General features: G+C 35.8%; 1 protein-coding gene across 2 annotated transcripts in view; it reads left to right on the plus strand.

Moving 5' to 3' along the window:
• The window catches only part of CDKL5 (cyclin dependent kinase like 5), a 104177-nt gene that overhangs the window by 34160 nt on the left and 57146 nt on the right, over positions 1 to 12871 (plus strand). For both annotated transcript variants that reach the window (XM_077769779.1, XM_077769846.1), the window contains exons 4-7: positions 1194 to 1314; positions 3561 to 3620; positions 5919 to 6009; positions 9467 to 9656. In XM_077769779.1, coding sequence (XP_077625905.1) covers positions 1194 to 1314; positions 3561 to 3620; positions 5919 to 6009; positions 9467 to 9656 — 462 coding nt within the window. The remainder of the gene's footprint in view (positions 1 to 1193; positions 1315 to 3560; positions 3621 to 5918; positions 6010 to 9466; positions 9657 to 12871) is intronic.

Genomic DNA, 12871 nt, shown 5'->3' on the forward strand with positions numbered 1-12871 from the left:
CACACACACGTAGGGGAGGAACAGAGAGGGGTCAAGCAGGCTCCACACTGTCAGCACAGAACCCAACCCAGAGTTGTTGGGGGCCTCGATCCCACAAACTGTGAGATCGTGACCTGAGCTGAAATCAAGAGTCAAACGCTTAACAGACTGAGCCACCCAGGCACACCAAGAAAGATATCCTCAACTAAAACTGTTTTTTTGTCTTCCTTTTTTAACTGCAAGAGTGTGGCATTGAGGAATCCAATGCTTTGATTTATGCTAGGGTGCCACCAGCTTACCCATCCTTGCTTTGAGTCATCAGTGTAAATGCAAACGTAGTGAAAGAGCCAAAAAGCTGAGTGTTACTATGAATATAGTTTTGACTTCATGGGCCTTCTGTAAGATCTGGTAGCCACTCACAAGACATGCACAGATCATACTTTGAGAACTGCTTTCCTAAATGGTCATCTACAAACAATAAACTCTAATGCTGTGGGCCTTAATGTGGTGCTTTGCAGAGGGAATGGAAAATGGATGTTTAATCTGGAAATTCAATGAAACTGGTTAAGTTGGGTTTCTTCTTAATAAAAAAATATTTTTGCCTGAGTTTTAGAATGATCTCTGACTCCAGGTTAAGAGTTTTGAAAATTGATATGTTGGGAGTCTGTCAATGTTTATTTCAACAGCATTTTCTAGCTTGTCTTAATTTTTGTACTGATTGCATGGATCACTTCAAAACTTAGGGATCATTTTCTTTTAAGAATATTTTCCAGGTCCTCCAGAAATATTTAGAAGGCTTGATTTTTTTTTGCAAGGTGCTATTAAACATTCACAGTGCACTGTGTTAAAAATGCCTACTTCCCCCTCCTTTATGCATTACAGCATCTACTCTCTACTTTGTATTGCTTTTCCCTTGAAAATATTCTAAAATGACGCCTGAAACATTTTAGGGAGAGTGGAAAGTATCTAGGTTATTACTTGGGGCAGCACTGGGGAGTAGTAAAAATGGAATTTCTCTTAAAAGAGGGCTTTGATTTAATAGAGTATCCTACTTCTGTATGAAAAACGTTGTAGATGGAAAACAAAACAGTTTTTAAAAATGCATGCTATGTATTGGATGAATTATCTTCCAAGATGCTTTTTTAAATTGTTACTACATGATTTATGGGCCTGCCTAATTTGTGGAGATTAATGGCTCCCTATTTAATTTTTAGAATATGCTTGAATTGCTGGAAGAAATGCCAAATGGAGTTCCACCTGAAAAAGTTAAAAGTTATATCTATCAGCTAATCAAAGCTATTCACTGGTGCCATAAGAACGATATTGTACATAGAGGTAAATATGGAAGTTTTTAAATGGAGAATATTAAGAAAATGTCAAAGTTAACAGTGAAATATTTTACATGTTACTGTCTTAATGTTTCCATGGGCGCTGATGTTTCATTTAAATTAAATACATTTTAAACATACAGTATATGAGACATCGTTTACCTTCCAAGTCTCCTTTTGAATTATCAAAAGGATAGACTGCAAGTTTATCTGGATATCATGGAGAGATCTCTGTATCACCAGATCTATTCGCAACTTTAGAAATGCCTAGGGATGTAAAGAACTCAACAAATGGGAACTTTGGAGCTTACTTGGGGTAAAAAGAGCAAAGAGATGTTCTCCATTGTCTTTTGGTCCCGTTGGTAGACCAGGTAATGTGAAACCACTCAGAATCAGGCTTTAANTAGACCAACAACCTCTGGTATGTGCCTTTACCTCCTGAATTGTCCTACCCATTAGTGCAAAGCACCCATTGCAAGTTGTAGGTATGATCACCCTAGCATAAAGGTCATGATTATGCTTCCATAAAATTTTATATTGTCCTTTATTGCTGTGAGGTGGGTGGTTTATAGTAATAAAAGGGAAATTACTTGTTCAGCACTGTCTTTGAGTCTACACCATTTATCTTCTGCTGTTGATCTCTCTTGAATTCTAGAGTTTTACAATAATGGGACACATATTGATAAAATAATGAAGCTAGAAGATATTTATCAGAAAATGTTACAGTATTTACTTCTTGTTTCTGAATTATCAAATAAATGAATACTACCTTTTAGTTTACCTATACAAACACACAATGATATCCCTTTAAAAATAGTCTCACTTTAAGACTAGTTAAAGGTCACGTGAAGCATGCCAACTTCTATTAATTATATCTAGAAAGACAGTTTATATTTCTCTTGGATTTGACTTTCATACCAGTCACCTTATCAAGGTTGTTGGTGGTATAGATAGACCTATCTTCAAGCCAACCACACATCTAATGTCTGGGGTAAAGATTCTACTAACAGTATATACTCCAATATGAGGAACTGATTTAGCTGCAGTTCTGTAGTAATGCTGTGATTTGGTTAAGTATACAGTAAATCAGTGTTTGTGAATTAGCAGTAGATACCAGGATTCTGAGGGGCACCTGTGTGGTTCAGTCAGTTGAGTGTCTGACTCCTAGTTTCAGCTCAGGTCATGATGCCAGGGTTGTGGGATTGAGCCCTGTTTTGGGTTCCACTCTGAACATGAAGCCTGCTTAAGATGCTTTCTCTCTCCCTCTGCTCCTCACCCCCCCTCTCCAATTAAAAAAAACAAATAAAAAACCATGATTCTGTAATCTACAGATTTTACTCCTCCATCTTCCCTTTTTCCATTGTCACCTCTGCCATATGATATAGATGATTGGTACTCTAAAAATAGAATTGTGAGATGCCTCCCAAGGCAGGAATTAAATAACATTTTCTGTGTATTTCTACTCAGCTCCCACTACATCTTCAGAATATCCATGGAAAAAATGCGAAATCTTTTCTTGACTCATCCAGTATAGCTTCAGCATTAGACACTTATAATTGTGAACCACACAGAAAAGCTAAAGAGAGATATAAATATAGAAATTATATAGAAAGTCACAACAGAAACTATATCTTTTTAAAAGTGTATTTATTTAATAATAGCACACAGCAGGGAATAAGGGCAGGGTTGGGGGGGAGAGAGAGAGAGGAGAGGAGAGGAGAGAGAGAGAATCTTAACCAGGCTCCACGCTTAGCACAGAGCCTGTCATGGGGCTCAATCCCACAACCCTAGGATCATGAGTCAGATGCTCAACTGACTGAGCCACCCAGGTACCCCGTGAGCTTAAAATATATGTGTATATATATAGAAATATATATTCTATCTACGAAAATTTTATATTCTATCTCCAAAAATTGATGTCATTAGTATTTTGAAAAGTAGAATAGTTCTTTGAGACATGGTGGCCTAGATTCAAAGATTCTTAAATTCCTTTCAGAGATTCCACTAATGCCTTTAAGATTTAAAGGGAAAAAATATTTTTTGAAAATGTGGTCTGCATGCTTCTCAAAAGCAAACTAATTGAAACTTTTATGTACCAGCATACAATGTATTACTCTACTTTTCGCTGCCACAGGTTTCTACTCAAATTACTCTGGATATTTCTAATTAGCTGCTGTTATAGTGATCCAAGAATGTCAGTCAGCAGTATATGGAACATTTTTTAACAATTGTTTCTTTATCTTTATACTTCAGATATCAAGCCAGAAAATCTCTTAATCAGCCACAATGATGTTTTGAAACTGTGTGACTTTGGTAAGTTAAAAAGAAATTGAGCCCTGTAAGTAGAATTAATTTAATACATAGGTAGCTTTTAAAGTCTTATTAAAAGTATTTTTTATGTTTTTACTTAAATTAGCAGAAGAATATTCTACTGGGTCATATATTGGACAATTGATTGCTGGGAGACTACTATACTCTCTTTGCATAGTGTTGTCTACTGTTTTTAAAAAGTCATAATGCAGTATTTGTTTAATGAGAATGCAAAGCAAATACATGCATATGAGTATATTCATAAGCCCAGTACTTAATGACTCCAGAAAAAGAATTTTCTATGAAATACCACTATGGCCTTCTGTTTTGGGTAGGATAAAAGAATATTTTAAGAATATTTTAAATGTTGATAGAAATTATTTTAGGTGTAATCATAAACACTAAAAATATGCCTAGGTAAATACATGTGTATCGTGTATATGCAGTAGTCACATACCTGTAAAGGTCAAAGACATTTTTAAAACTGTTCCATTTATTCCCTTTAAATGTTGAATGAACGAGATTAGTAATTGATGTGTAACATTGCAGTTCCTGGTTGAGTGTATAAGGAGGCTTTTGAGTTGTACTGTTTCATAATAGAAAATTGTGTATTGTTTTCCATATGTATAAAAATGTATTAAGTGCTACTAAAAATTTATGTTAAAATAATTCAGAAAGGTTGTACAATTATAAATTAGGGTGTTTAAATTATGGGTCACTTTAAAAAATTCTTTTCTCTAATCCCTATGCTGAAAACTAACAATTTGGCTTTTTTTAATGTTATTTTTTCATATATTCAAATATAACCATAAATATAACGTAAATCTCTCTATATAAATGAGACTGTGTCTCCTTTCATAAGCAAAAGTTATATTAGTAACTCCAAGGTGGATTGAACAAATGGGAAATGGAAGCATTCTAAGAATTCACTGTGTGAGTGACCAGTTTTGTCCCACGTAGCTAGTAGAAACATGTGTAACTGTTCTCTCTCTGTTTCAAAGAATTTGAATATTAATATATTTTCTATAACACATAGGTAGCTTTAATTTTCTTCATACTTTATAAGGAAGATTGCAAAGAAGAGTCCTGCTATGTTTTAAACATCTTAAGAAGTGCTTAGGAGAATAAAAAAGAAATACTGAAATAATTTATTTAAAAGTGATCTTTCTGGTTCTATTTCTGGCTTCCCATCCATAATCGTGACTACCACCAAATACTGACACTTTGTGTACTTCATGCACCCTTGACTATGCATCTATGATTCTGGGAGTTGCTAACCTGCTTAAACCCCCAAATTACTGAAATTTGTAAGTGAGTAATAACTACAAAAGAGATGCCAATAGAATGATTAATAATTGGAAAAGATTATTCCTGATCTGGCCTCATTTCTTAAAGGAAAGACAATTTTAAGCGGTGAGGAAGTTTCACATGTCAGCCCTGTAGGTGGTACTCTGTTCCCTGTGCGTCCCCAATGACGACTTCTGAACTACTTTTCTTCCCAGAATGTGGAGCTCCTTTGTCTGGCTTGAAGAATTCCATTCACAAATAAGAATATTTCTTTCAAAAATATCTTACAAAGAAGTATTAATTGAAGTTAGGACTTTGATTTTTGCTGTGGTTGTTTTTATTTTTTATGGTTCTGTTTTAAGAAACATGATTTTCTACTTTTCAAAATTGATATACACCTTAATTTTTATCCCTAATTTTAATGTTCTGATTCTCTGTGACTATCCATAATGCTTTTGGTGAGTTAGGTGGGTAATTAGCTTACCTACTGGCTCATTTTTTGGCCCCAAAACTTTTGAAAGGTTTTGGAGGGAAAATAATGATAGATTTTATAAGTAATTTAGATATGCCTAATACGCTTTTCAGTCATATTAGGAGATGAAAATAATTTTGGCCTGCTTAGGTTCCATCATTGCCAACTATTAGTTTATATAATGGCTAGAACTGACTAACAATAGTAGATATACAAATACTGTTTTAAGTACCGCATATCAAAATATGATGACCATCTGTGACAAAGTATTTAGCTTTGACTTGGGCTCTCGTGGGGCCTTCATTTTGTTTCTAAGATTTGCATTTATTGAGAGAGCAGACTTAAAAGTATGCTCTGAATGCTTATAAAAGCATATGATAACTTCAAAAACATGGACTTCTGTTGTNCAGCCCCTTCAGTACCAGTTATTATATTATTTTGATGTTCCTTTAAAATATTACTAGCACTGAAATACTTTGCCAACATGAAATTATTTATTTTCATTTTTCAAAGTTACACCTTTGGGTTTTTCTATCTTTCAGGGTTTGCTCGGAATCTATCAGAAGGCAATAATGCTAATTATACAGAATATGTGGCCACTAGGTGGTATCGGTCCCCAGAACTCTTACTTGGGTGAGTTACCTTCCTCAAATGAAACGCCATTTATGTATCTGCAGATCCTGTATCATTAGCTTTGAGGTCATCAATGAAAGATAAGAACTTTATTTAATTAAATACCAGTTACGTATTGCAGTGTGACAAACCACCCAAAAACTTAATGGTGTAAAACAAAACACCATTTTATTTGCTCACAGTTTTGGGTGCCAGCCATTTGGAATAGTCAGTAATTGAAGTTCGGCTGAATTGTTCTTCGCTGGTCTCCATGGGAGTCACTCAGGTAGCTACAGTTACTCAGCAGATCCTCTGGAGGCCTCAACTGGAACAGACCATCTCTGTTCCATGGAGGCTCATTGTCCATTGGATTAGTCCTAGTTTCTTCATGTGAGAGCAGAAAAATTCCCTGCAGCAAGAATATTGCTTGTTTTGGGGCAAGCGCCAAAGCAAAGGTGGTTTTCAAGCCTCTATTTACATGGCTTTTGCCTCACTAGCCAAAGCACGTTACATGGCCAAGCCCTGATTCAAAGGATAGAGAAATAAACTCCTCGTCTTCATGGGAGGGGTGGCAGAGTTACAGAAATGGGGAGAATTACTGCCTCCATCTTTGCTAATAATCTTCCACATTAAGAAGAGTTTCACATTCTGGTCTATCTGTTGGTTTGTTCATTCCTTCATTTATTTATTCAACGAACACTCACCAAGTATCTCTTATATTTAGCCACTTTGCTAGAAACATGATGTAAATATCAAATCAGTTGCCAGCTTTCTTCTAAATAGAGAAATCCTCTTTGATGGTAAATGACTATTCAAACACACACTGCACTGATGATTTTCTCAGCAACATCTCCACACCCATCCACTTTGTGCCCACCCTTTGACTTTTCAGTGCTTTTCATTCATCTGTCAACACCAGGATAGGGTTTCTTCTTTTCTTTTTCGTTTGTTTTAACCTGAGAGCCTAAGGAGCCTCTCCTCCTGAACTCAATCACATAGTTATGTTAGTAATCCTCTACTTATCTTAGTTGTAGTATTTTCTTATTTTCCCTAGATTGTATTTCCTTCTTGGGGACCATCCAAGAATGGAGAAAGAAGGCACACTCTACAAATAAAGTTAGATATGGTGGTAATGATGACTGGTGCACTATTTATAGGTTTCGTCTCTTTAGTGTACTGTACATGTATCTGGGGAACATGAGAAATTTAATTTTTAAAAGATACTTTTTATATAGTAGGAGTATAAATTTCTATGTTTCTTTTGTTGATGATCATGATGACTATATGTTTAAGTTACTCACTGAGCATTTATTTTTATGTTCACAGTGGATTTCCTACTGTCTATCAACCATCTGGTTGTAATTCTTGATTCATTGCTGACACAGAGCCTATAAGAATTATTGATATCAGTTATTGAAAGCTTTACTATTTTTCTGAAATCAAAAGCTTGCTTTATCCTGAGAAACAAATGGTGGCTATTCATTTTATTATTTTTCTTTGTGTGNATTTATTTATTTATTTTGAGAGAGAGAGAGAGAGAGATCAGGGGAGGGGCAGAGGCAGAAGGAAAGGGAGAGAGAATCTAAGCAGGCTCTTTGCTGAGCGTGGAGCCCAATGTGGGGCTTGATCTCATGAACGATGAGATGATGACCTGAGCCAAAATCAAGAGTCAGACACTTAAGCAACTGAGCCACTCAGGTGCCTGTAGGATTTCTGTGCTAATTTTTAAACTTGGTTTTCAGAGTGATTTTCTTTTGTGTTTGTCTTTGTTTCTTTTTTTGTGTACCTCTGTCTGGACTCATTGGGATGCATAGTCCATTTTCTTTTGGGAGGAATTAAAATTTGAATTTACTAGACAGATTTGCCAGAGAAATGAGTATGAATTAAATCATTCTTAGAACACCATCTGAGGTTTCAAGTATGCTAGAGGATTTTTTATAGTATGGTTTTGTCTATAAGATGACCCCAAGGAGTTCATTCTGAGGACAGCCTTGTTGCAGACCTTAGAGAGTATTTGTTGTCTAATAACACCTGTCAGAAAACTACAGTTATGTTTAGAGATCTGTAGGAGCTACCAAAAGTAGATGGGGACTCCCAACTAATTTGAGCCAAATTATATATTGGTAATTAAATGATTGTCAAGTACTGTTTCAAGAAGTGTATTATTTGTGTAAAAGTCCCATTGAAATCAGTTGATATTTGGGTAACATTAAGAATTTACATTTTTGTACATCCTCAAACTTTGTCCTTGACATTCACAATAGTTTCAGCTGCATAAATTATTCAAATCCGTTGACAGAAGAAAAATTGTGCAATTTGGGTATGTAGAGAAAATCCATAGGTTTCTTCATCTAGCACTTTTAAAGAAAGGTCAGTATTCTTCCCTCCCCCACAAGCTACCCAAAAATCTAAATGAAGTTTCCTAATATGGTCCTTAGGTTTTTGTGGGAAGGAAATGAGATAAATAAAATACTGCCTTACAGTTATAATGATTTATTGTCCCAGAAACATTGTCTCTGTAGGGGTAACATTGCTTTCATTTAGAGTATTTGTTAAAAGTTTTGTATTACTGCTGTATCATTATGGCATTCTAGAGTTTCATCCCATATTTTTTTTCAGATACTTCATCTTGGCTTTTCCTTCTTAAAACTTGGATTATTTGTGTTTGAAACTAAAGAAAATATGGTTTCTTAATTTGCCACATATAATTTGATTTAAGGCTATACATATTGGGGCATACATATAAAGTTTTTTTTGGAATACTTAGATTTTCATGGATAGCCTCCATTTATTAATAACATTAACACTCCTAAAACCCTTTGCTAAACCCAGATCCTAGAAGAGAGCTTTAAAGGCCTAAAGAAACAGGGGAAAAATGCTTCAAGACAAATCGTTACCACATAAAACCCCCTATACACAGGGTACAAATAGTTTCAGGTAAGGAGTATAGTAGAGCTTAGTACACTCGTAGGTATTTGAAATCATGACTCTATGCAATCAGAGGTTATTCAGTGTTTGTTGTTCAAGAAGACACATAAGTCAGTAATACATTTTAATAGACTGAACTCAAATGGATGAGGTGTAACTTTGTAACATGTTGAGAGCTATAGGATAATTACTTATTAAATACGTTTCTTGGGAGCATTTCATTTTCCAAGTGAAGTATTAACTCATCAGACATGTGCATTGTATTAGGGTTTATTAAGCTATTCATGTTTCAAATATGCCTAGATGTGAATAGATTTCAACTTAGATTGCTAACTAAATTGTTATTAAACTGATGGTTTTATTAGCATAGCTTTATTTACTTGTGCTCTGAATCTTTACTTGAATATCCATAAGTCCTTTTTTCAGCCTCATTTTTAATTCCTTAAAATACACAAATGTGCTTTAAATCATGAATCTTTTCGTAATAATTTGGAAATTATTAAAACATATTTCTTCATTTGCCAAGATAATCTCTCCATTTGCTTTTCAGAGCTCCTTATGGAAAGTCCGTAGATATGTGGTCAGTGGGCTGTATTCTTGGGGAGCTTAGTGATGGACAGCCCTTATTTCCTGGAGAAAGTGAAATCGACCAACTTTTTACGATTCAGAAGGTGCTAGGACCCCTTCCATCTGAGCAGATGAAGCTCTTCTACAGTAATCCTCGATTCCATGGGCTTCGGGTAAGAGGCTTTACTAAAACTCCAAATGGAATCAATATAGCAGTATTTAAATCATTGTTCATTACACAGTGGGATGCTAAGCTATCCATTGAATACTATTCCCTTTCCCATTACAATGTTGATAATCCCCATTATAATATTTTATTTTTGAAACTTATATAATATTTGTGAATTTTTAAAGTAGTCTGAATTTGAAAGTGGGAGCTGCTAATGTTTTTCCTAATTTATAAGTTCCAAATTTTTAAAAACTCTTCTAACATATGGATTATTATATTCTAAACTTTGGTTATCTTAGAATATTTGTCTAAAATATTAAACATCACCCAAAGATATAAAAATGTATGTGACTCTTATTTAAGCAAACAAATTTGTAATGATTTGAGGAAGACTATGAANCTCAAACCCACGAACCGTGAGATCATGACCTGAGCTGAAGTCGGACACGTAACCAACTGAGCCACCCAGGCGCCCCCAGATCTTCTTTTCAAACTAGTCTATTGTCTTGGGCAGCCTTTTCTAGATTTGCTAACTTTTTACAAAGCTTGTTTTTGGAGAATATGTTAAAAAAGGGTCTTTTAAAGTATAAACTTTCCCCCAAACGAGAGATAACCAACTTGCAGAGGTACCTTATTAGAGTATTGCATTAGAGGCTGCTTCTCTCTTCCATCTACCCCAAAAGCTACTTTGTAAGTTTCCAACTACCCCGGGCTGATGTGCCATTTGGTGGCCATTGTGACAACTATAAAATAAAGTTGTCCCCACTTCCTTTCTTTTTCTTAAATGCATGGTTCTCAAACCATGTTTCCTTGATATTTGCAAAGCATTTCATTTTTTCCTTTGACTTTCTGGACCTCGGTTCATTTCGCTTTGAAGAGCACCCCTCCTCACACACGAGCACCCGACATCATACCCGCTTCTCTGAGGCTCATTGTGGAAGAAGTGAATGAACAGAAGTGCATATACTTTTTCAACTCCTTTCTGCTCACTCTCACTCGCTCGCTCTCTCTTTCTCTCTCTCCTAATCTGAGTTCCCTGAGGCAAATTTCTCTTTTCTCCTTCTACTTTTGCTTTTGTGAGGCAAAAATTAACCAAATGAAAACCATTAATTGAGGATGCAAATAGTTCAACAGTTACTGAACATTCGTTATGTTAGATGCTGGAAATAATGAATAGGACTTATCCTCAGTCTAGTAGAAAGCAAAATCTATTCAGAAAAAGTTAGTCATAATTCACAAATTTCTGTTTTATTGAGGATATATCCGAACTTCTTCCTATAGTCCATCTCCCTTGCTTGATGTGTGCCCTTCTAGTTCCCTGTTCTCAGCTCATACCTCTCTTACTTCTCCTCTCTCTGTCTTCAAATTCTCATCATACTTGTCTTTCTTTGACTTGTATAAACATTTTAAGATTTTTCCAGCTTTGTGGATTTGGGATTTGCAACTCCTTCTCCTGGGAAGGTGCTTCTGTTGTGCCCCTTATCGCTTTGTAAATCTCAGCTCCAAAAATCCCTCTTGTCTGATGCCCCCAATACTGCCCCTCCCTCTTCCTAGTGTTTCCCTAGCACCATCCTGCTGTTTTCCCTCCTATAATAGCACTTATTTATCCTCCTAGTATGTAGTCATGTTGTTTACTTATTAATTATTAACTGTCTAGTTCTTAACTACTAGAGTATAAGCTCCCCAACGGCAGAAATCATCTGTTTATCACCGTATTTCCAGCACCTATAACAGAGCCCAGCACATCTAGTTAGGGACTGAGTGAATGTTTGATCGATCAGTTGAGCCAGTTTGTGACATTAGATCTCAAGCTGTATTTCCCTTCTCTCCATCTCTAATGCTGCTTTTGCCTTTAGCATCTTTTACCTGCACTGTTGACAGCCATTTCTAAATGCATCTCTCCAGCTTTCCACCTTCACTTCATTCCTTTCACATTGCCTTTGGAAGAATCTTCCCTCAAACTACACGTTCAGTTCTATCTCCTTTATGTTTAGAAGCCTCTGCAGGATTGCTTACCTTTAAACTCCTTAGGGTAGCATTAAGAACCCTTTGCTCTTAGCCCTCTAGCCTTGTCTCCCACTCATTTCTACCATTGCTCCCTTCTTGTCAGCCATATTGAACTTCTCACCATTTCCTTGACATGTTGCTTCTACAGTGCTGTATTTCTTTTCTATGATGCTCCCAGTACTTGCTCTACTTCCTAAACAGCTCTTCCTCTTCCCTTCCCCAGACTGAGGTCAAGTGTTCTCCCTCTGGGAAGCCCTTCTTGACTCCCCAAGGAGTGGGTGACTCCCCATTGTGTACTGCGGTAGCACTGTGGTAGTCTCGCCTTTGTAGTGAGACTTTGTAGCATTCATTGCAGTCGCTTTTAGATAGCTGTTTTCAAAAATATATATATACACGTATCTTCACTGACCTGATGAATCCCTTGAGAAAATGAACTCTCCTGTCCACCATTATATTCACAACACATCTACCATAGTGTCTTATAAGGTTGAATAGTATTGAACAATTGAATATTTGACATCAGGATTCTAACATTAACTTCTGAAACATCAAGCTTGGCCTGCTGGCTGCCTGTTCTTTGCCTGGTTAAAGAGGCTCCTTGCTGGATTTTCCGAAAAGTGTGTAAACAGATGTGTCATGGTACTTGGCCTTAATAACTTACAGACTAGCTGAAGAATTAAGATGTTTGTGCATGAAATAATTAGAGAGCAATATAACTTATAATAAAGTATGTGTACAATAAATTATCTCATTTTTTACTGCATTGTACTGTTTTCTGATATATCTCTCAATATGGTTGAGACCACGAGAGTGTTAAACATTCTGGAAAGTTAGATATCATAGTTGTCTGGATTCACTAGAAGAAGGTATATGGAAGATTTGAAATTTGTAGTGGGTACTGAAGAATGAGTAGCATTTGGATTAGATAGGCAACTGAAGGCTATCTTTTCCTCATTTGTGTGTGGTCCTTTTTGTTCACAGATCTCCTCACTAAATAGTATTATCTGTAAAGTGCTAGGTAGCACATGACAACATTGCTTACAAATAACCTTCAGAGAAATTGCTGCTTCCATGACATTTTTTAATAAATCTTAATATTTGTACAATTTAGTCTGAAAGTATTTGGTATTTTAGCTGAATTACCTTAATCTTTTTGGAGGTTTAGCAATTTGAGGGAAATGTCTTCCTTTATCATTTTGTTGGAGAATGTCT

Source organism: Crocuta crocuta, unplaced genomic scaffold, assembly GCF_008692635.1.
Source record: "Crocuta crocuta isolate KB4526 unplaced genomic scaffold, BGI_CrCroc_1.0 scaffold312, whole genome shotgun sequence".
Classification (NCBI taxonomy): Eukaryota; Metazoa; Chordata; class Mammalia; order Carnivora; family Hyaenidae; genus Crocuta; species Crocuta crocuta.